Source organism: Sander lucioperca, chromosome 2 (genome assembly GCF_008315115.2).
Source record: "Sander lucioperca isolate FBNREF2018 chromosome 2, SLUC_FBN_1.2, whole genome shotgun sequence".
NCBI classification, from domain to species: Eukaryota; Metazoa; Chordata; class Actinopteri; order Perciformes; family Percidae; genus Sander; species Sander lucioperca.
The window spans coordinates 47,444,365-47,469,696 of record NC_050174.1 but is presented as its reverse complement, the minus strand read 5'-3'; the positions used below and the strand labels follow the sequence as shown (position 1 = coordinate 47,469,696).

Genomic DNA, 25,332 nt, shown 5'->3' with positions numbered 1-25,332 from the left:
AAAAAAAAACCTGTTTACGTCATGTAACTCATTCAATTGAAAGATTTAAAGACCGTATAGGATATGGGACATGAACGCACCACAATCTCTTTATCGGCTTTAAATTTCAGCCAATCAGCGACCACTGTTACAAACTCTTCCCTTTTATTGGCTAAGGGCTCAAAAAGGTTTATCTGTGCGTTTGAAACAAATGTCGAGACCTCCCGGTGTTTTTTGTTTTTTTTGTGAAGGTCGAACTTCGAACACTTTAACCTTCCTCCTGATCAAATTATAATAAAGTTATGATGTGAACAATGGAGCGCTCGGTTTGCTTCACTGTACAGTCCGATGAGTGGCGCATGCGCTGTTGAAGCTTTTTTTTTTTCAGCCGGAGTGCATTGATGTGGATGACTTCTGGTTTATTTAGTTTGACTTCAAAATAGAGGTCCGTTTTGCTCCAGCTCTGAAATTTAATGAAACAAAGCTGTAAGATGTATGCGTTACAGTAAATAGTAAATAAAAATACTTATTGAGCTCATTTAAAAAGAACCCACGTTGATCAAAGTGCTAGAGCATGGTAGCCCAAATCACAAATATATAAAATAACCAACGCCGACATCAATGCAGAAAGAATTACAAGTAAAAGTCCTGCATTTAATATCTTAAGTAAAGGTAAAGAAGTATTATCAGCAAAATATACTTATTTATAAATATTAGAAAAAAAAATTAGAAATACATTTATGAATGTAAAACTTTGCAAAAAATATAATGAAATTGATTAGAAAACACAACCCTATATTGTGTTGAATCTTAGAAAACCGCCTAGGACTCCCTGGAATAGGAAATCTTGTATCTCATGGGACCTTCCTTGCCACACAAAAAATAAAAATAAACATTTTTTGTAAAAGTTCAAAATTGCAGATTAGGCCTATCCAAGATAAATCTACAAATATCTTGCTACAGTTAACGGGCACGTATACATTTCCAGAACAGATGGGCAATAGTTTTAGTATGGGAATCAAATCAGGCACAGCTTAACTCAATCTAATTTTTGAATTTGACAAAGAAGGCCCTAACCAGGTAACATCGATGATTTAGTTATTTTAATAAAAGCTAGTCTTATTTTGTAGTGCGTCACAGGAAGCAGCGAGTATTTCCGCTATCTTGTTTTAGATTCCAGTCGAGTTTACAAGGAGAGAAATAGCTGCTCCACACGGTGAGGAAAAGACTTTACTGAAACATGACTCAAAAGAAAAAGCATTCACACTCACACTTTGTGTTTTAACTCACAGGTTGAACAACTGAAACATCAGCGGGAGACATTTTGGGTCCGAGTGTTAGCTAACGACTGTGACTGAGGATCATCAGCTGGGACAGGAATATGGCTCGGCCGAGGAAGAAAACCACTCCGGGGTGTTTAGCATGAGGCTCCGCGGGGGGAAACGGCTGGAAGACAACAGTAAAAACTACAATAATAATAATAATAATAATAATAATAATAATAATAATAATAATAATATCAAGAAGAAGCAAAGGAGGAGAAGGGCTATCTGTGTGAAAACTGCCCGGTGACATTTAAAAGATGAAGATGGGAGGGATGGTGGAGCTGCTGGAGGTCTGCTGCCTGCTGCTGCTGTGGCTCAGCGGAAACTCACACTGCAGAGGTGAGTGAGGGTAAGGGTAAATACACTGAGGGTGGGGATGAGTACAGTGAGGGTAAATACACAAGGGTCAATCATTGCTCTGTCCATTAATATTAACAGTCTATGGGATTAATACACTGAAGGTGGGAATGAGTACAGTGAGGGTGAGGAGGGTGTGGGTGAATACAGTGAGGGTAAATACACTGAGGGTGAGGAAGGTGGGGATGAGTACAGGGAGGGTGAGACGGGTGGACAGTGAGGGTGAGAAGAGTGAGGGTGGGGATGAGTACACTGAGGGTGAGGAGGGTGGACAGGACAGAGGTGTGTGTGTGTGTGTGTGTGTGTGTGAGAGTGTGTGTGAGATGGAGGATTTAGTTGAGCTAGGTGAGTGTATATATGTGAGTGACATTTATTCCAGTTGGGTTCATTTATTTGTAAAATAGGTTTACATTTGTTCTGGTTTGTCTAAGGATAAGAAAAACGTGTGTGTGTGTGTGCATTTAAATCTTGTGTGTGTGTGTGTGTGTGTGTGTGTACACTGTACTATATTGTACTCCATTGGACTCTGACTGTTCTACTCTGTAGTGTACGGCACTGTGCTGTACTACATTACACTGTACTACTTGAATATTATAAAGTGTTATATTTGCAAGAAGAAACTCTAAAGTTCCCTGAGATTATAGTCACACAAAGTAGTTCCTGATGCACACCCATCCAAATCTGTGTGTTGTTTTCTTCTAAATAGGCCCAATCTCCAGGGGCCTCTGGTATTAAAGATTTGCAGCTTTCCAACTAAAAGATGGCGTACGCTTTAAATGTGATAAGTATGTACGCACAGAAGTTTTCACATGTATATTCTGCGCACATTTCCTTTAATACATTACAATCAACGAGCCACTGAGCCTGCCTTGCCTTCTCCCATCTCCCTGGGTCGGGTTCATTTCCTACTACAACTTGTTCACTTACACAACACATCATCCATGGGATCAATTGCGCATCACATGTGAGTTTGCCCAACCGGCACTGCAATTCTTACAGGGGAGATGGATTCGTGGGATCTGTACAGACTTTCAGAGACAATTGCATTTTTCCGTACCAATCTTGTTGTTGCACAGTAACTAAGATATTTCATCTGTGGAAAATAATCCGGAGTGTGCACAATATACAGTAGCTATATGCAGAGGGTGACTGAATTTTAGTTTTAGCTTGACAGAAGTTATTAAGTAGACTACAAATTATAATTAATATCATTTCCCGTTTGGGTTTTGGCCTCTTGATGTGAAACATAATCCACATAAATGATCAAACCTTTATGGTGTATCAGCAGATTTTTTTCATAGACAATATCATAGACGTATGACAGGAACTGGAGTGGAAACTTTATTTTGTAACATTTGGTGAGTTTTGCCATGTTACAGAGCCAGACAAGACTTTGTGGACGGCCCACACGAATAATGTTTTCTCTGAATAGTGCCCCTCTGGCTACGTAATTAATTAATTTTTACCTACAATGGTCCTAATACGCCTTTGTATGTCTCTGTTATTCTGTCTTTCATATAACTAGGGGTGGACAAAATATTAGAAACCCCTCTCAGTATAACTTAATACAGTTCAACTGCAGCACAAACTACGACATCCAAAATGGTCCTAATGTTGAATCAACACTAACTGAACATTATAACCTTATGAAGGAGGATTTAGTTGAGCTAGGTGAGTGTATATGTGAGTGACATGTATTCCAGTTGGGTTCATTTATTTGTAAAATAGGTTTACATTTGTTCTGGTTTGTTTAAGGATAAGAAAAACGTGTGTGCGTGCGTTTAAATCTCTCTGATTTTGGCACACACCAAAGTGTAGAACTACAGCTGCCTGTGTGAGGCACTCCAGGTGTGTGTTTGCATGGTACTTCCATGTGTGGTGGAAATACAGTGTGTGCACAAAGAGAAACAAAATATCTGTGTGTCTGTGTGAAAAATTTGTGTATTTCCATCTACTGTGTGTGTGTGTGTGTGTGTGTGTGTGTGTGTGTGTGTGTCTGGCGTCACGTTCAGGCAGGTTGAGCGTTAAGCAGCTTAGCGTCACCGGCCGCCAGGCTCTCAGCCGAGTCCTTCAGCAGCTCCGACTCTGACAGGAAGTAAACCCTGTTTTACACTTCAGTCTGACTGTGTGTGTGTGTGTGTGTGTGTGTGTGTGTGTGTGTGTGTGTGTTCACTGACAGAAACATCCAGAGAGTCTGAATGAGTCTGAGTGATTGCACACACACACACACACACACACACACACACACACACACACACACACACACACACACACACACACACACACACACACACACACACTCTGTTGGAGCAGCACTCCCTGTTTCCCTGAATGATGACTCACTCTGTTTTCTCTCTCCAGACTGAACATGAACAAATCTGCAGCTCTGAGGCACAAAATCTGCTTTCACACTTAAAGCTTCGACCAGAACTGTTAAAGGACTGGTCCAGAGTTATTCTATATTTTTACTTTTACTTATTGTCAACAAATCTCATGACAATGTGGTAGTCTGTTTCTCAATACTGGCTGTGGCCACGGGTGTCAGTTTGATGTCACATACAGCAGAGGTTCTTCAACAAAAAGAACAAAAACCCATAAATATGTGAATACTAGATTAGATTGACTTTATTGTCTACCTCATTGGAAATTTGTCTTTGGCTTATCCCAAGTACAGCTAGGTACGTACAATATACATAACACAGCACACCATTCAAAAAACATACAAATATACAATAGTACAAATGTGCAAGAAGCAGCAAATACGTATATAAATAATAAAAGAGAGCACATTTTATAAAATGATGCAGTCACTCTGTGTCCAGTGCTGGCCTTTAGGACCCTAAATCGACAGCCAGACAGGAGCAGTTCTCCTGAGCTTATGCATTTATATCAATTGAGCGAATGTGTTAGAAATCCAGCTGCACACCTTTCCTTTACAGAAGTGCGCTTTTGCTGAGTTACTGACTGGAATATGTTGAATATAGTTTATCATTTTCAAGAAAGTTAAAATGTTTGGACTGAAGATAAAATCACTCAGGAGCTCAGTTTTTACAGTCTGAGAATGTCTGATCTCTGTCTCTGAATTGAAAGAAGCTTTAGATAAGATTTTATAATTATACTGCAGTTTTGTCAATATATAATTCTCCATCTGTTCGTACAGACTGCAGAGTGTCAGTTTGACACATTGTTATTTAGTCAGAACATCAAAGATCTTAAGAGAATATATATATATTTTTTTTAAGAGCTAAACCGCAATGATGTTTGGAGGGCTCCGTTGGTTTTTGATAACAAACAACCTTAAAGTTCAAGACGTCAGGTGTTGGTTTCAGTTGTCTTCTGATTGGCTGGTTGTTAGGTGTTGGTTCAGTCAGTGTATGTGTGAAAGTCAGGTCAAGTTTCTGTTGTTCAGAATAAATTAACCCACTTGGTTGATTCACATCCAGATCTCTGTTTCAGGATGGAAAGGGAAAAAAAGATTGTTATACTTTTTGTTTCTGTAGATTGTCTTTGGCTACGTTCCGACTGCCGGCAAATCCGATTTGTTTCTCAAATCAGATCTTTAAGAAAGGCTGTCTGCGCTGTCAGATCGGATATGTGTGTCCAGGCATCACCAACCTATCTGCATGGGTTGCTGTTGTAAAAACGTAGGCATCAGTAACATGCTATTATGAATCCCAACTGCATTTCTTTGTAGCATTCAAGCGCTAGGATTAGAAAGGGTGTCCTAGTTTTCTAAAATTATATTTAGGAGTCTTGCAAGTTTTCTATAAGATTTCTTTAGACTTACTTTTTAACTGTTTTCAAGATTCATCTTGATTTTCTTAGAGACTCTATTTTTTCTTTAAAGTTCTTTCAAAAGTTTATCATGATTTTCTTATGCATTTTCTTTTTTTTAATTCTTTTTAAGCTCTTTCTCGATTTCCTTTAAGATTTCTGAAAACTTTCTTAAAGTTTTATGTGGATTTTCTCCCTGATTTCCATTTCAGTTCTTTTTAAGATTTATTTAGATTTCTCCTGATTTGTTTTTTAAAGTTTTCACTTTTGTATTATACAGATTTTGTTAAAGGTCCAATATGTAATATATTTACTGTAATAAATCTAAAAATGACCCCAATGCGTCATCCTATATTAAGGAAACATGCTTAATTGAAATACTATCTTTTCTGACAACAATGTGCCAGTATTTTCTCCTTTTGAAATTTCCGTTCCGTGACGGAATTTCTGTGTTTGTGCCTGTGTGTTGTTATTAACTGCCCAGTTTGACAGCCAGGCTGGGTTGGCAGATATACCTGTAAAAAACATAAACCCAGTGCGCTACAGCTGTAAACAAACGAACAGGATCAACGGAGATAGATTCTACCAGACCTAAAAAATCGGCATGTTTCTAACAGTTGCGTGACCAGAGATGTAACTAACCCTGAGTAAATATCGGAGATGTATTTGAAAGATGGACACAGCTTAGAGCCCAAAAGGACGCAGAGTTGGCTAATTTCCTCCTGAGCAGGTGTTTTTGGGATTTCTTAATTCTTTACGATCCCTTGACTAGCTGTTTTCTGGTTTGTTGGTAGAAAAGAAAGTCCACAGATGAAGCGAGAGTTAATTAGATTAGATTAGATTAGACAGATCTTCTCTGAGCACCAGGGGTTAACTGAGTGTCAGACCAACAGAGAGCAGGATCAGGTTACAATTGGATAACAAATACATTCATATGATATAACAATCAAACAAAGTGAGCAGTATTTCTTTTTCATATACACACTGATGCAGAAAATAATCTGATTATCTTCTAATCTGTAAAAACGTTAGAATAAATATACAGGAACGTCTCATAAAATGCAAATATACCCTGTTGATTATAATATCAAACCAAACTATCTGACTTTGGGCATTAACATTAGTTTGGACCAGCGTTCAGTGGCTCTGACTGCAGGTTTCGTTGCTGGTGTGTGAGTTTGAGATCCGTGGTGTGAAGCCTCGGAATGACCCAAAGTGACCTCTGTAGGAAGAACTGAGAGGAAAAAGTAGGAGGGAGGCGTTTGAAACAGGATGTGATTCAGTGGGTGGAGTCTGTCAGTAACTGAGATGGAATCAAACTAAAGAGTTTGTAGGTGAGCTACGTGCTGGAACTATTTCTTGGTCTTAACCTCACACTCAGACAGAAAATGTTGAACTATTCCTTGAAATATGATTTCAATGTGAGATAACTGGCATCAGCTGTTAGATTAATATCTATTCAGGCCGCAAAATACGTGTACATGCACTGGTGCATGTAACTTTTAAAATGACATGCACCAACAAATTTTCTTAAACTGTACAATAACTTCAAATGTTACATGGTCATAGTCAGGGTCATCCTGAACAGGATTACATTTAACATTACTGCAAACCTCTGAATGAAAAGATTTAATGTGGACATTTACAATATCATTTGAGCTGACTTTCCCTGTAAAGTAATTGTGCAGTGAAACTACTTCAAATTGTATATGGTCATAGGAACATTTTAAGCAAGAATCCATTGCGCTTTGTGACAGACGGACGGACGGACAAACAGACAGACATCCGTTACTGAGAGCAGATTAGATTTCTCTTCTTAAAAAACTTAAAAACAAGTTTTCTTTTGAATTTGTTTTTACATTTCTCTGTTTTCTTAAAGAAATCAGTTGATTTGCTTTAGGATTTTGCCACCATTTCTTTAGATTTCCATAAAGTTTACTCTTTGGATTTCTCTACATACTACAGACAGACAGACAGACAGACAGACAGGTGTTACTGAGAGCTAAATGATCATCACATACAGAAATACTTCTAAATAAAGGGCCACACACACACAGAAACACGCATATACCCAATCACAAAGGGTTTATTCACCCCATGAAATGAGACAAACTAACACAGCTAAGCTGGCAGTGATGTGTACACAAAGACTTTATGTAACAGAGAGAAGAAGAAGAACAGGGAGAGGGGGCATCTGTCTTGTTACTTCATGTTTTATTTTTAGATTATCACAAAAGTATAAACAAACTAACGAAACTTTATTTTAATCCACTAACTCTTGCTGTGTCAAACTCAACATCGGCAGTAAGTGTGTTTCCATCCATCCGTTTTCATGCAAATATAATTGAGGTATAATGGCCTGAGCTTTTTTGACTGACCAGCACTAGCATGTTAGCATTTAGCTTCACAGCTACAGTATTTCACCTGCTACCACTGAGCCTCTACAACCAAGGGCGTTAAATCACAAGTTTCGATTTAAGTATCGATACTGTATTTGCATCACAAATTCTGCCACGATGATATCGATGTATCGATCCAGATCAACGCGTCGTTTCAGGTAGCAGGGAAAAGATTTTGAAGTTTTGAGGTTTTAGTCATCTGGATGTTGACAAAACGCTGAAACAGTAAATGAGAGAGCAGCACTAAATCTGGACCACACTGAGTGCCTGACTCTCTGTTAGCAGTAAAAACTCAAACTGATCTGCAGTTTGTAACAAACTTTTTCTGAGTCCAAAACGAACTTTAAAACAACATCCTTTTTATATTTCAGCCTCAACGTCCAGCTCACAAAGCTAGCAACACGGCATGTTAAAACGCTAAACTAAAGCGTTTTTTTTTCTCTCATATGAACTCTGGATAATGTCGGGAGAATCGGGTCAAGACATTGTCTGGATTTTCTATTTCTCACATGTAGCACACAACCGGATATTGTCAGTGTCAGACGCGTTCTCACTTAAACCAATACTCAGTTTGGTTTAAGGGAGGGGTGGCGCATGGCTAGAGCGATAGTTTCCACCTCTGTCCTACGGCAACAAGTCACCTCTCAAGATTTCAGAACAAGACTTCTCCATCTTTCCATAATATAGTCAGACACTTATAATAATCTGAGACTGACAAACATTGGCAAAAACAGCACTTTAGAGGATGTACGTTGACGGTGATAATTGCCCTGAAGGATTACATTGCAGCCAATTTCGCGGCTGCTGGCTGCAGGGCTCTTGCTCAATTTATATATATACAGTGAGGAAAATAAGTATTTGAACACCCTGCTATTTTGCAAGTTCTCCCACTTAGAAATCATGGAGGGGTCTGAAATTGTCATCATAGGTGCATGTCCACTATGAGAGACAGACATAATCAAAAAAAAAAAAATCCAGAAATCACAATGTATGATTTTTTAACTATTTATTTGTATGATACAGCTGCAAATAAGTATTTGAACACCTGAGAAAATCAATGTTAATATTTGGTACAGTAGCCTTTGTTCGCAATTACAGAGGTCAAACGTTTCCTGTAGTTTTTCACCAGGTTTGCACACACTGCAGGAGGGATTTTGGCCCACTCCTCCACACAGATCTTCTCTAGATCAGTCAGGTTTCTGGGCTGTCGCTGAGAAACACGGAGTTTGAGTTCCCTCCAAAGATTCTCTATTGGGTTTAGGTCTGGAGACTGGCTAGGCCACGCCAGAACCTTGATATGCTTCTTACAGAGCCACTCCTTGGTTATCCTGGCTGTGTGCTTCGGGTCATTGTCATGTTGGAAGACCCAGCCTCGACCCATCTTCAATGCTCTAACTGAGGGAAGGAGGTTGTTCCCTAAAATCTCGCAATACATGGCCCCGGTCATCCTCTCCTTAATACAGTGCAGTCGCCCTGTCCCATGTGCAGAAAAACACCCCCAAAGCATGATGCTACCACCCCCATGCTTCACAGTAGGGATGGTGTTCTTGGGATGGTACTCATCATTCTTCTTCCTCCAAACACGGTTAGTGGAATTATGACCAAAAAGTTCTATTTTGGTCTCATCTGACCACATGACTTTCTCCCATGACTCCTCTGGATCATCCAAATGGTCATTGGCAAACTTAAGACGGGCCTTGACATGTGCTGGTTTAAGCAGGGGAACCTTCCGTGCCATGCATGATTTCAAACCATGACGTCTTAGTGTATTACCAACAGTAACCTTGGAAACGGTGGTCCCAGCTCTTTTCAGGGCATTTACCAGCTCATCCCGTGTAGTTCTGGGCTGATTTCTCACCTTTCTTAGGATCACTGTGACCCCACAAGGTGAGATCTAGCATGGAGCCCCAGTCCGAGGGAGACTGACAGTCATGTTTAGCTTCTTCCATTTTCTAATGATTGCTCCAACAGTGGACCTTTTTTCACCAAGCTGCTTGGCAATTTCCCCGTAGCCCTTTCCAGCCTTGTGGAGGTGTACAATTTTGTCTCTAGTGTCTTTGGACAGCTCTTTGGTCTTGGCCATGTTAGTAGTTGGATTCTTACTGATTGTATGGGGTGGACAGGTGTCTTTATGCAGCTAACGACCTCAAACAGGGCATCTAATTTAGGATAATAAATGGAGTGGAGGTGGACATTTTAAAGGCAGACTAACAGGTCTTTGAGGGTCAGAATTCTAGCTGATAGACAGGTGTTCAAATACTTATTTGCAGCTGTATCATACAAATAAATAGTTAAAAAATCATATATTGTGATTTCTGGATTTTTTTTTTAGACTATGTCTCTCACAGTGGACATGCACCTACGATGACAATTTCAGACCCCTCCATGATTTCTAAGTGGGAGAACTTGCAACATAGCAGGGTATTCAAATACTTATTTTCCTCACTGTATATACAGTGCTGCTCGTAAGTATTCATACCCATGGTCAAGTTGACTAAAAAGAGGAATAAAAAATTAATCTTTTGGAAATTGATCTTAATGCATTAATTAAAAAAATGAGGAAAAATCCGACCTTTTAAGGACACCATTTTTTTTTGTGAATGAATAATGTATTGTAAATAAATAAATGTTCTTCCTTAAAATACAGGGGCCATAATTATACATACCCCTATGTTAAATTCCCATAGAGGAAGGCAGATTTGTATTTTTAAAGGCCAGTTATTTCATGGATCCAGGATACTATGCACCCTGATATAGTTCCCTTGACCTTTGGAATTAAAGTAGCCCCACATCATCACATACCCTTCACCATACCTAGAGATTGGCATGGTTTTATGGTCAGTTAGCCTAATAGCTGGTTTGATTTGCATTGATATGGATCTTATCTCAATTAAGGCATTAAGATCAATTTCCAAAAGATGATTTTTTTATTCCTTTTTTTAGTCAACTTTAGCATGGGTATGAATACTATATATACTTATGAGCAGCACTGTGTGTGTGTGTATATATATATATATATATATATATATATATATATATATATATATATATATATATATATATATACATACATACACACACACACACACACACACACACACACACACACACACACACACACACACACACACACACCGACAAACCGGTCAAAAGTTTGGGGTCACTTTGAAATTTCCATTCTACCCCATTATAGACAGAATACTAGCTGAGATCAGTTGCGTTCTTTTAGTTTTTTTAACCAGGGCAACAGTTTTCAGATTACATTATGTGCTTACATAATTGCAAAAGGGCTCTCCAATGTTTTCTCAGTTAGTTTTTTAAAATAATATCGGATTAGTAAACAGAATGTGCCTTTGGAACATTGGATGAATGGTTGCTGATAATGGGCAATGTAGATATTGCATTAAAGATCAGCCACCCACTCAGATCAGCTGGTATTCTGTCTATAATGGAGTGGAATGGAAATTTCTTCAGTGACCCCAAACTTTTGACCGGGTGTGTGTGTGTGTGTGTGTGTGTGTGTATATATATATATATATATATATATATATATATATATATATATATATATAAAATACTGGATCAATTTAAAAAATTGGCTAACAAGCGACTTTGAGTTCACCAGTACTGTTGTCATGGTTACCTCTCTGAGTAAGCCTTCTGATTGGTGGAGGGGTGTCTGACCTTATCGAGAGGTGACAAACTTCCTCAGGATGTGTTATTTTTATTAAAACATAAGTTTCAGTAAGATTATTCATGTCTTGCATCACTTTACTGCATTAGATTTGTCTGATAACTGTCTGTTTTGTGCTCAATCAGATTAGTTTCAATGTTCCTCAGCTGTGTCAACGGTCCGTTTCCTTCTGCAGACTCTCAGCAGACAGAACACCTCTCCTCCTATCAGATGACTGTCCCTCGACCAGTAGGAGGCAGGCTGAGGCGGGACGTGGACGGGAGACTCCCCAATCAGGTACTGAGCTTTTTGTACTCTAGTTAAAGTGTGTTGTTCTGGTTTGTGTTATCCTCTCTGTGGTTGCTGTGTGACCTTTAACCTTTAGGAAACAAACTCCGCAGAGAAACAGCTGACCAGTCAGGTCCACTTCCTATCTGTGTGACCTCACCTCATCATCGCTGTGCCAGCAGCTCCTTATCTCTCTTTACTTTAAAGCTAGTTTTCTACAAAAGGCAAAACAAACGGCTTCACGGTTTGTGAAAATCCAGCTATCCCCTCTCTGTCCTCAGCCCCTCACATCATACGGTTACGATTTTCCACCATTGAATCTGCAGTACGTTGAGCACTCCACCGTACTATTGTAAATATACACAAATACACATCTTCAACAATAAATATCTAACATAAATACATTCTCACGAACAGCAGCATATCAGGCTGCAGACAGAAAGTGAGCTTAAAGATGCTGACACACCAACCCGATAATCGGCCGTCGGACAGTCAGTGACTCGAGTCTGTTCGGTGTGTTGGCCGACCTGACTTGCTGGGTCGGAGGGCGGGCAGTCGGACTCAATGACCAATCTGATTGGTGGAGTGCTAACCCGGAAATGACGAGCAGGATGAGCGTGACTAAGCCTCTCAAAATCTGACGAAAATCTTTTAAACTGACCTTTGTTGATCTGAAATGAAGACAGATTCAGCAACTGCATGGCCTATTTCTCACTTAAAATGTTTTCATAAACACGTTTCGGTGAACTATCTTCGTAAAATATGAGATCGTATTCCGAACAAAGCCGCCATTATGCCCAGTTGAAAAATCTGTATTGGGCGACAATACAGATTAACGCCGCCTGCTGTTATGGAGACGTATTACGTCTCGCGCACGTGCAGAACGTACGCTCAAGTTGGCGTCGCTTCGGTGTGTTCTGACTTTTTGGACCTCGGGGAACCGACTGATCAGTCCGACTGCCTTTTCTGCCAACGGTCGGCCGTTGGGTTGGTGTGTCAGGGGCCTAATGCACAGTGGGTGGGTGCGCAGCTGAAAGTGTCCTCAATAGAGCTGCAGCAGTGAAGAATGGTTCCACACAAGAAGAACATGAGACTAATAAGAAATGATTCAGCTGATAAGGTGGAACTGAACTTTCTCTACTAACTAACAGTTCAGTATGAACACAGTTTATGTCGCAGGACCACCTTAAAACACACACACACACACACACACACACACACACACACACACACACACACACACACACACACACACACACACACACTAACACACTGGTGAAATAGGAGCATGATCGGAGAAAGTGACGCTGTGTGAAAGTATGATGTTAGGGTGTGTGTGTGTGTGTGTGTGTGTGTGTGTGTGTGTGTGTGTGTGTTCAGCCTGCAGCCATTCTCTCCCGCTGTCTGATGTGTTTTTATTCTCTGCAAGAGTCCAGAATCTAAAAACACTTCATCTTTTCATCTGTAACTCATTATTTAGCATTTATTAACAGTGATAAACACTTAATAAACAGTTTATCATACTCTATAATGTAGTTAGAAACACAACATGTAAAGGAGCCGTTTTAAAGACATTTAAGTAAATCCTCCTCTTCTCTTACTCTCTGAGGCTACATCCACTATGTTTTTGTTTAAAAACTTTTGCTACGTTTATGCCTGCCGTCCACACCACTCCAGCGTTTCCGAGCTCTTTTACGGAGACATTTGGAAACACTGCTGACCCAGTTTTAAATCCTTTGTAGTCTGGACAGGCAGAAACAGACCTTTGGAAACGATGACGCAGACAGCCACGGTGTCTTCCTGATTGTCTTATCAATCCCGACTTGCCCTTCTGGGATTTGTCACGCCCATATCACATGACAAGAAAACAAACAACATCAGCCTCGACTACCGGTGGTTAATTCAACAGGGATAACAAATTACAGCTGTTTCTGCCTACATGCGCAGAGCCAAGCTAATATTTGAGCGATTTGCGGCAATTCCCGTGTCCAGGGTTGTTACAGGTGTTGTGCCAAAGTTGTGCATCTCTGCTGAAATTTGCATCCACAAGGGAAACTAATGATTTTTAAGGCAAAGTACCGTTTAAAATCGATATAATCTTCTTTGTAATTTTTTATCAATGATGATAAGAACTCTTAGTCACCAATGTTTTATTAGACTCAGTTGAAGTAGCATTTCCTTGCTGTCCGTGAGGTGGATGCAATTCTCGCCAGGGATGCAAAACTCGGCACAATACCCAGTGTACGTGAATGGTCTGCGGTATGCGTTAAAGACATGTTAGTATGGACGGAGACTGGTTCTGAAAGGGGGCTAATAGATTGTTTAAGTTTTAAAACGCTGTTTTAAAATGAAAATGTAGTAGTGTAGATGTAGCTTAAGAGTCAGATGTTCAGATTGATACCACTCTCATGAAGCTACAGCCAGCAGCTGGTTAGCTTAGCATAAAGGCAAGGCAAGGCAAGGCAGCTTTATTTGTATAGCACATTTCAGCAACAGGGAAATTCAAAGTGCTTTACATAAAACATTAAAGAGCAGTTAGAAAATGATAAAAAAATCAAATTAAAACAAAGAGCAGGTAAAAAAAACATTTCTCTGACCACAGGTCCTTTTGGCTCCGGTTACTTGGTGTTTTCGTTACCCATTACAAGATTGCAGTAGTTCTACTTTTCACTACGATGTAGCCGTCGCTACAAAAGCTTAGTTTAATCTCGGTAAACCTTGCTAAATCTCGGACAGTTCACAGTCTGTCTCTTGATAAGTTCATAGAAATATCTGACAAGTTCACAGACGTTGTCTTTCTTATTGACCTAGTTCACAGACTAAATCTGACCAGTTCACAGACGTGGTCCTTGTATGGATAATCTATTGTCACACCCGTTTTTTTTGAGAGGTAATATTTCAGAAATATGTCCGTTATCTGTATTTTCGAGGCTTTCGCATAGCTCTCATAGCCGGAGGAAATTTTTTTTTCTCTTCCCCCTCTAAGTCTTGTTTTTAATCTATGTCACACCCGCGTTGGAGAAATTCTCAGAAATATGTCCGTTAGTATAAGAAATTAAAGAACTGAGAGATAAAATATGCGAATAAAAGTTACAGTGCAGTATAAGAAATTAAACATTAAAGAGCAGTTATAGAATGTCATACAGTGTCATCAATACAACTTCAGTATAACAAATGAACAGTTATTTAAAGAAAGGCAACATCAAAAAGATAGGTCTTTAGCTTTGATTTAAAAGAACTGAGAGTTGCTGCGGACCTGCAGTTTGTTCCAGATATGTGGAGCATAAAAACTGAACGCTGCTTCTCCCTGTTTAGTTCTGACTCTGGGGACAACAAGCAGACCTGTCCCAGACGACCTGAGAGGTCTGGGTGGGCAGCAGATCAGAAATGTATTTTGGCCCTAAACCGTTTAGTGATTTATAAACCAGCAAAAGTATTTTGAAATCAATTCTTTGAGGCACTGGAAGCCAGTGTAGAGACTTCAGTACTGGAGTGATGTGATCCATTTTCTTGGTCTTGGTCCATTCTGCTTGGAGCAGCAGCGTTCTGAATCAGCTGTAGCTGTCTCATTGATTTTTTAGGGAGACCTGTAAAGACACCGTTACAGTAGTCAAGTCTACTGAAGATAAAAGCATGGACAGGTTTTTCCAAATCCTGCTGAGACATAAGTCCTTTAACCCTTGATATATTTTTAAGGTGGTAATAGGCTGACTTTGTAATTGTCTTAATGTGTTAAAATTCAGGTCTGAGTCCATGACTACACTAAGATTTCTGGCTTTGTCTGTTGTTTTTAACATTGTCGTTTGAAGCTGAGTGCTGACTTTTAATCGTTCCTCTTTTGCTCCAAAAACAACCACCTCAGTTTTTTCTTCATTTAATTTAAGAAAATTCTGGCACATCCAGTCGTTAATTTGTTCAATGCACTTAGTCAGTTATTGTATTGGACTATAGTCCCCTGGCGATAAGGTTATATAAATTTGTGTGTCATCCGCATAACTATGGTTACTTATTTTATTGTTTTCCATAATTTGAGCCAGTGGAAGCATGTAGATGTTAAACAGAAGAGGCCCCAGAACTGAGCCTTGGGGAACTCCGCACGTCATATTTGTATGCTCAGATGTATAATTACCTATAGACACAAAGTAGTCCCTATTCTTTAAATAAGACTCAAACCACTTTAGTACTGAGCCAGAAATGCCAACCCAGTTTTCCAATCGGTCTAGTAATATGTCATGGTCGACCGTATCAAATGCAGCACTGAGATCAAGTAATACTAAGACTGAAATTTTGCCACTATCTGTGTTTAAGTGGATGTCATTAAATACTTTAACAAGAGCTGTCTCAGTGCTGTGGTGTGGTCGAAAACCCGACTGGAAGGCATCAAAACTGTTGTTTAGTGACAAGAAAAGGTTGAGTTGTTGAGAAACCGTTTAAAGACAGTAAACAACACAAAACACCTTTTTTCTCATAATTACATTACAATAATTATGTAATAATAATGTAATAAACAATGTAACAAGTCTTGATGCTGCTTATAAATGGTAAACATGAAGGCTAAAATATAATCCTGTACAGTATGAGGACCTGCCAGTGGTGATAATAAACATTATACAGTATAATTTACTCCACAACAACACAACATTTTGTGTGTCAGTACATTGGTATCTGTAACAATAATCCACCCACTGATCTGCCTGCAGGACACATCGCTCTGTAGGAGAAAATAAACTGCTAGTGCTATTAAAAGCTTACATGGATATCAAAATGTTATATGAATGTTGTTAGATTAGACTATTTTTTTAAATATATCGTAAAAATAATGTAGGTACTCAACAAAAAAATCTAGCGTCTTCAAAGCAGGTAGTGTAGTAATAATAATAATAATAATAATAAATCATTGAAATCCTGATATTCAAATCAGTTGCAAGATGTAAAAAACATCATGCTGTTATCTAAATTAAAAGGTTTATCCTCTGTATGGTGGCCTGTATAGGACATCTCAGCTTGTCAGGCACATCTGTCACACTGGCGCTCAACTTTGGTCAGACTTTAAGCTGGACTATAAAGTCAATGCTAACATTAGCAAGTTAAAGGGATAGTTTGAATCTTTTGAGGTAGGGTTGTATGAGTTATTATTCATAGTCAGCGCATTACCTACAGTAGATGGCAGTCGGCATGCCCCCAGGTTGGAGAAGCAGGCAGGAATACCGAGTCCGACAGGACGCAATGTACTGCTGTGGACGGGGGCAGCAGCTAAACGTAAAAAAACAAACATTGATTGCACCTCGCAGAGCACAGGAGTTGCTGGTCTACCGCTGCCTTGATCAGTTAGTTAGTTCTTATTTTGTGACTTTGGTAATTCAGGACTAACTCTTTAAAACACCCGGTCAAAGATAAGATATGTTATTCGAATTGTTGTTAGAATATTTCATTAAAATGTTTTAATGCTGTTGTCCGTTATAATGAAAATTGTGTCTTGTCTTAATGGGATTTTGTGCAGAACGTTTCATGATATAAGAAAACAGTTACCTGTAAAAACTGAATAATATGGGGTGTTGTAATAACAATAAATATGTCATAATAACATAAAAAGATATTCATGTTTTAAAAGTGAAAAGGATCTAGTTAAAAGTAGAAAATTCTCATCATGATGAGAAGCTGAGTAAATCTATGTTGTCATGGTGAGTGTTGGATTAATCAGAGCAGGTGTGTCTGGTCCTCTGTTGACCTTTGCCCCCCACTGTGTTCAGAGCACAGAGGAGCTGCTTTTGGCAGCTGGGTGATGTAGTCCACCGCTGACTTCCTGTCCTAATTCACCTTAAACAAACACACACACACACACACACACACACACACACACACACACACACACACACACACACACACACACACACACACACACAGACAGCTGCTGCAGCTACCAGCAGGTATGTGATTACTGCAGGGGTGAAAACACACACACACACACACACACACACACACACACACACACACACACACACACACACACACACACACACACACACACAGAGGATATCTGCCAGGTGAGTCAGAGGCTCAGGTGACCTTGGAGTTTAATTTAGTTTTTTGGAGTTTTTTTCCAGCTTCTCTGAAGCTTCCTGTTCACACAACAAACCCTGATCTTCCCTGTATCAGAACCATGATCAGATCAAATCATATATCGATGGTTGTTTTTTCTTACGCCGATATTAAGTTAAGTTAAACTAACTCACTATGAGAAAGAAGATGTTATAAAATAAAATAATTTTTAGAATCTGCGCCCTACTGTTTCTGGTGGAGTGCCATGTCTGCCCACTGAGCCCCGTAAATCAGCACCAGTGACAGGTGAATTTTAAATCCGTCCCGCATCTTCCACATGCCTGCTCACCAAAATCGTTGCTCTGCGCTCCATCACAGTAGTTAATGTCATGGATATGATTTGGATTGTGATATTATAGATATATAATAATGTTACGTGTACATGATGCTGTGATATTGTCACACAAACACACACACACTTTTAAAATGTTCACTCTATTATAAATGTTTAGTCAGTAACTTTAACTGTATCACTTGCAGAAAGCTTAAAGATTTGATTATTTGAAAGGGGCATTATCACAGGAAAGGCATTAAGGTAAGACACAGGTGATGAGTGGCAGATGTGTGAGAGGGGAAGCAAACAGTTTTTGACTGCAGTCGGACATTGGAGATTCGCGCTCGTAAATTGTCAAATTGGCCATCACTTTTAATTCGTTGCCAAATGGGGTGGCAGCAGAGGTGGCAAGGCTTTCTTTTAGGGTGGCATTTGCCACCCTATGCCACCCCGGTAGATCCGCCCCTGTCTGGTGCTCAGGATTACTGGTAAAGCTCATTTAACTGTGTTCATTAATGAAGGCCAGTATTTGTGTATCGTATATTTATATTAAACTAATGAGTCCTTTCTGTCTGTCTTCAGGTCTCTTATGTCGTCACTGTGGATGGAAAAGATCATGTTGTTCATCTGGAGAGAAATGAGTAAGTTATGTGATATGATATTATGATCCAGGAGTACTGTAGGCCTGCTGTTCTCTGTACACACTGACTCCTGATCTGTAAACTGTTTCAGGTTCATGTAACTTCACTGTTACCGCAACATACTTTACTGATCAGCAGCGAGTTCATTCTTCACCTTAGAATAAGTAGTAAAAACAAAATAGTCTTAAAAGGATAGTTCAGATGTTTTGAAGTGGGTAGGATGAGGTACTTACTCATAGTCAGTGTATTAGCTACAGTAGATGGCGGTCGGCACGCCCCCAGTTTGGAGATGCAGAATCCGACACGGAAGCTAAGCATTGTACTGCTGTGGACAGGGGCAGCAGCTAAATGAATTTTAAACACCTAAAAAAATCAATGTCAGTTAAAGTGTACGCTATATAGACTATTTTCACTGCTTTACCTTGCTGTCAAACGGCCCTTTACAACGGGAAACTCAAGCCGTTATCTATGCTCTCTTCAAAGCCACCAGACTCCTTTGACAGTCATTTTACCTCGCAGAACACAAGAGTTGCTGGTCTACTGCTGCCTCAGTCGTTAACACCTGTCTGACAGCAAGGTAAAGCAGTGACAATATTCTAAATATAGCATATACTTAAACTGTATTATTTTTGTTTTAGTGTTTTGTGATTGATTTTTGTAGGTGGTCCTTTTTTAGGTGTCTAAAATACGTTTAGCTGCTGACACCGTCCACAGCAGTACATTGCTTAACTTCCGGGTCGGTACTCCTGTCTGCTTCAGATCTTTTGAAGTGGGGTTGTATGAGGGACTTATCCAGCTCGCCGACTGTGTTTCCATCAACAGTGCTGATACTCAGCTCTCCTCTCTCTCAGTGTCTCTCCGTTGTGAACAAACTGATAAACCTCAGTGTCTAAATTGGAAAGCTACATGATATCAGGCTGCTGACGTTCTTCTCAAGGACGAGTGCAGAAACATGGCAACTTAAGAGGATCATCAGTTGTTTGTTACTGCTTTAAATAACAGATACAGTACATTGCTTTGTTTTTGTGTCAGTTTGGCGTCTCCAAACTGGGGGCGTGCTGACCGCCATCTACTGTAGATAATACACTGACTGTGGATAATACCTCATACAACCCCACTTCCTATATACAACTATCCCTTTAACTACTGTTAATAGTTTTACCAAAACGTTCAACTGCATGTCACATTGATAAAGACCATGAAAACCCTGTAAGATGATTATTTGACAGAAATGTAACCGTATTTCCAAGAAGTACATTTAGTACCTGGTAACTAGTACCTGGAATATAACAGCTATATACATTTTTTTTTTTGTCTTCTGATCCAATTTATTCTGTTTTGTATTCAAATGTCAGACACACAACACACAATCAGAACAAAAATAATACAAACACATTCATTTAAAAATGACATGTTGTTTGTACTTTATATCACTGAATCCCTTCATTAATGCAATCTTAGTGTGCAGTTTGAACTAGGGCACATTATGTTCTAGTCTGATGACATCATATCAGACACAGCTGATTGGCTCATATCCATCAGTTAATGATGTCCGCAGCAAAAAACTAAGTCGAAACACAGCTGATAATCTTTAATTTTTAATGTTCAAGGCAAGACACTACAGGTTAATCTAAGAGGATCATCAGTTGTTTTCTACTGCTTTAAATAACAGATAGGTGAATATATACAAAATATAAAATACCAACAATAACTAACATACAGACACGGCATAGAACACAATAAAAAGAAAGACAAGTAGAGAAGAAATAGAATGATTTACACATTTGTCATTTGCTGACTCCATACTGGTATTTTCTTTTTTTACTTTTTAAAAGAATTCAGTTTTGACGACTGTGAATTAGCACATAAATGATTTAAATTAACAATATATTAATTAAACTATAAACATTAACAACACTTCCTGAAGGGATTTCATTTTTTGATGTAAATCATTCTGTACAGTCTTTACCTGGAGGAAACAACCTGACACCTTCCTGCATCTGGTGTCGTTATTGTTGTTTACACGTTGGTGATGATGAAGATAATTGATTTTGAATTATCGCCGCTACAATCATTTAAAACACATGTTGTTGTTTTCAGACTGCTGCTTCCTGCAGACTTCACTGTTTTCTCCTACAGTCAGAACGGATCACTCATCACATCCAGACCACCTGTACAGGTATATCTCACACACACACACACACACACACACACACACACACACACACACACACACACACACACACACACACACACACACACAGACACAGGCAGGTTGTGTTTGAGGTGAATTAGGAAAATCTATCAATTTACTGAGGATTTGTGGCCTTTCTTGGGTGTTTAACAGTCAAAATGAGGCCACATTGAGGTTTGTAGACAGTAATGTGAGTCACTTTACTATCGTACAACATTTTGAAAAAAATTCTGAGCAGCCAGGAAGTGACAGGACCTTATGATGTGACCAATCAATGCTTCAGATAATAAACTAGAACAGGAAGCTGGGATCAGGAGATAGGATGAGTCAGTGAAGTCGTACATAAACTGGACTGAAGCAGAACTAACAGAGAAGAAAAGATGGGCAAAAATGCATTTATTTTTATTTATTATATATTTTGAAAGCTTCATTCAGGTGCACATAGCCCCACCGCAGTAATAATAACAGCCAGACAGTTAAAGATTAAACAGTAAAGAACTTCTCAGTCTTTTTTAGTAGCAACGTGAATACAATGTTATCTAAGAACCTAAATGTCATTTTAAGCAGAGTTGGTGCTTTAATATTGCAGACGTTTACGTAACAAACCAATGTTGGAAATCCACACTTGATTATTCCAATAATTGAGATAAAATTGATTTTCAGGCTAAAACATTCAGTAATAATTATAACTTAGAATATAAATGCAACAATAAGAAACCAAAATGTCTCTAAACTATGAAGCTAATCCCACTTCTCTAAAAAACTGCTGCACACTGCTCAGTGTGTCTGACGCTGGTTTATTGAAATAAGATTTTTCCCAGAGAGAGAGGCATCCTGGGACTTCTGTGTGTGTGTGTGTGTGTGTGTGTGTGTGTGTGTGTGTGTGTGTGTGTGTGTGTGTGTGTGTGTGTGTGTGTGTTTAGTTAAATGCATTGATATTTCCCGTCTGCTGACCTACTGCACTCTTTGGCTAGAGGTTTTCAGTCCCTCTCTCTCTCTCTCTCTCTCTCTCTCTCTCTGTCTCTTCAGTGTGTGATATTTGATGACACATGAATGATCTACAGCCGCTGGACTCTGACTCTGTAAAGTCTGAGTCAGTCAGTTGCTAATTTAAATCCAAATGAATTTATTGGCATCATATAAAGAGAGTTACAGTCTAACATGCTAGCAGCTCTGTGGGGCTGTACCATAGACTGTAAATATGAATTTTATAAATATTTACAGTCTATGGGCTGTACTTAGAAATAGCGGTGCTTTGAGCTTAATGCTAACATCAGCATGCTAACATGCTCACAGTGGCAATGCTACTTGATGTTTAGTAGAACACAGCTGATGTCTGCCCCCTGCTGGTGTCTCAGAGACACTGCAGCCTGTATATCACTGTACAATGTCTCTCTGTTTCAGGACCACTGTCACTATCAGGGCTTCATTCAGGACATGAAGGGTTCTTCTGTTGCTATGAGTATCTGCAACGGCCTCAGGTAACACACAGAGACACACACATTATTAGAGGTATTGAAATGAATCAAATAATTGATTCATCGAATCGTGGACATGGACGATGCTGCATCGGTAATCAGCCAGGCCGTAATCGATTATTTCTGTTTACAATTGAATGTATGCCTAACAACCTTTCTGTTTACATATTCTGTTATGTTTTGCACATTCAGGAAGTGCCATGTGCTCAGTGCTGTAGTTTTATGTATCCAATTTATTTAGTATTAGAGCACTGCAGAATTTTTTGTTTTTGAAGCTTGAAAAGCTATGAATTAAATATTCCATATGGCTTTTATAGAAAAATGTAGTTGACGCATCGTGATGCATCGAGATATCAAATCGAAATGAATCGCTGACATGATAATCGTAATCAAATCGGGAGATCAGTGAAGATTCACACCTCTGCACATTTTTTTTACATGTTCATTAATTAGTTTTTTATTTGTAGAAATTACTCTACAACATTTGATTGTTTTAATACATGACTTGCACTTTTTATGTATATAAACTTAAACTGTAACTTAAAGACTTAACAAATAAGAATTATTTTATAAATATTAATCCTATCAAAGGTTTCCAGAGTCCAATGAGATGTCTTCAAATGTCTTGTTGTGTCCGACCAACAGTCCAAAACCCAAAGACATTCAGTTTATTTTGAAAAAGAGAAAAACATAAATCTACACATTTTAAAAGAACGTAAATGAACAATCACTTATCCAAATCATTTCAGCTCTAGCGTTGTGCCTGTGTTCTTTTGTTCTGTATTTTCTTACACAAAGTGGGAAGAACACCAAAATATCACTGTATGCTGCAGCATTAACATTTCACTTCGTTGGAACTAAAATCCAGAAAAAACAGACCTAGACAGATAGGCTGTCTACAACTTTTGGCCATATTTTACACCAACATGTTGGTTTACCTCTGATCACAGGGAGAGTTTTGCATCAGGGGTTCTATTCGTAATGACTGGCTCGCACAATATCACACTTTTTACACAGCTACTCATACAGAGGTTACGTGCTGATAACGCCTGCATCCTGGTCGGTTAACTTTCCCGCTCTTGGGCAGGAGCCAGGTTGCCCCGGTGAGTGTGAGCTAACCATGGAGCTAACTAACTAACTGATTGCACTGATGCCATTTGTGCTGTTAGCGCTTCCCGTTTCCAACCCACCCTCTCTCTCCATTTGTGATCCGCTGATCAGCGGTAACCTTCATATGAGCAGCAATCTTCCCAGGTCCCCAGAAACTATGCCGGGTTTTGAAGCAAATTTAACATAGCGGCCAAACAGTGGCATTACAACTCCTGGTCCATCAAGTGATGCCCTCTGGCCCAAAATGACTCGTTTCACTATCAGAATTTAATCCATTGGGCCCGAAAACTTTTGGAAAGTCTAGAAGAGTCGCACATTTAAATCATTTAATCCCTATTCAAGTTAGCGGAGCACCAAACTGGAAGTAGCCGGCTCGGCCAGCGGAGGTCTTTAATGCGGCAGTGAGCAGTGCAGAGCAGCAGCAATTAGCTAGGCAGCGGGAGCTATTGCCTGTGATCTACACTTAGCAACAGAAAAAAGAAATAGCAGGTAGAATATCATGATTGATCAGAATCAAGTGTTTAACAAGGCCGTGTAATAAACATATTCTGTATTAAACTTCATTAAGTGTTCACACTATTTCTCTGGTTCATATATTTTGTTTGATTTCAGCAGAAATTCGACCATTTACGATGTCGTCTTTAAAGAGAACTGACACACACACACACACACACACACACACACACACACACACACACACACACACACTGTACACACTCTCCTCTCTCAAGGACAAAGTTAGTTTCCTATTTATATTCTCCTACCAGATGGCTGTGTGTGTGTGTGTGTGTGTGTGTGTGTGTGTGTGTGTGTGTGTGTGTGTGTGTGTGTGCGCGCATGTGTGCGTGTGTGTGTGTGTGCGTGTGTGCGTGCGTGGTCCACCCTGCTGTTTCAATCTGTGTGATTTCTCAGTAATTAATATGGTGGACTTCACACAAAAAACTTAAAACTTAAACACACACACACAAACACACACACACACACACACACACACACACACACACACACACACTTTTCAATAGTCTCTATGTAACACCACTGGAGGTTTTAGCTGAACTTGAACGAAGCTGAAAGGGATAGTTCTTTTGAAGTGGGGTTGTATGAGGTACTTATCCATAGTCAGTAAATGGCGCTGGCACACCCCCAGTTTGGAGGAGCTGGCAGGAGTAAGCAATGTACTGCTGTGGACGGGGGCAGCAGCTAAACGTATTTTAGACACCTAAAAAAGGACCACCTACAAAAATCAATCACAAAACACGGGAGTTGTTCGTCTACTGCTGCCTCGATTGGTTAGTTAGTTTGTTAGTTTTGATAGTTCCTAACCCTTTAAAACACCAAGTCACACAATAACACAAAATTACAGTTTTTGATGTCTCACTCTGAATGAAAAAACAAATATCTATCTACTTGTCTTTCTTTTCATCAGAGGAGTGTTGCATCTCGCTGACGACAGTTATGGCATTGAGCCGTCAGACTTTGCCCCTGACCAGCACCTGGTGTACCGCCTGCAGGATGTGACATCACAGCCCCGGGGGTGTGGCACGCCCCACGATGATGAGCGTGATCATGACAACAACGCCACGGAGCACGCTCAGTACAAACCTGAGGAAATCCACCATAGACAGCACAGCAGGGTGGGTTCACACACACACACACACACACACACACACACACACACACACACACACACACACACACACACACACACACACACACTAATAATTAATTTGTACATATAGAG

At 39.5% G+C, this 25,332-nt stretch overlaps 1 protein-coding gene across 2 annotated transcripts in view; it reads left to right on the top strand.

The window, feature by feature from the left end:
* Nucleotides 1-1,104: 1,104 nt before the first annotated feature.
* The window catches only part of adam9 (ADAM metallopeptidase domain 9), a 37,033-nt gene continuing 12,805 nt past the window's right edge, over nt 1,105-25,332 (top strand). The window contains exons 1-8 of one of the 2 annotated variants that reach the window (XM_035999049.1): nt 1,105-1,195; nt 1,272-1,449; nt 1,480-1,643; nt 11,704-11,804; nt 18,751-18,809; nt 20,910-20,988; nt 22,408-22,484; nt 25,018-25,225. In XM_035999049.1, the coding sequence (XP_035854942.1) occupies nt 1,562-1,643; nt 11,704-11,804; nt 18,751-18,809; nt 20,910-20,988; nt 22,408-22,484; nt 25,018-25,225 (606 nt within the window). In that variant the 5' untranslated portion in view covers nt 1,105-1,195; nt 1,272-1,449; nt 1,480-1,561. Of the gene's footprint in view, nt 1,196-1,271; nt 1,644-11,703; nt 11,805-18,750; nt 18,810-20,909; nt 20,989-22,407; nt 22,485-25,017; nt 25,226-25,332 lie in introns of both variants that reach the window. The other variant, XM_031309305.2, reaches the window with a different exon arrangement.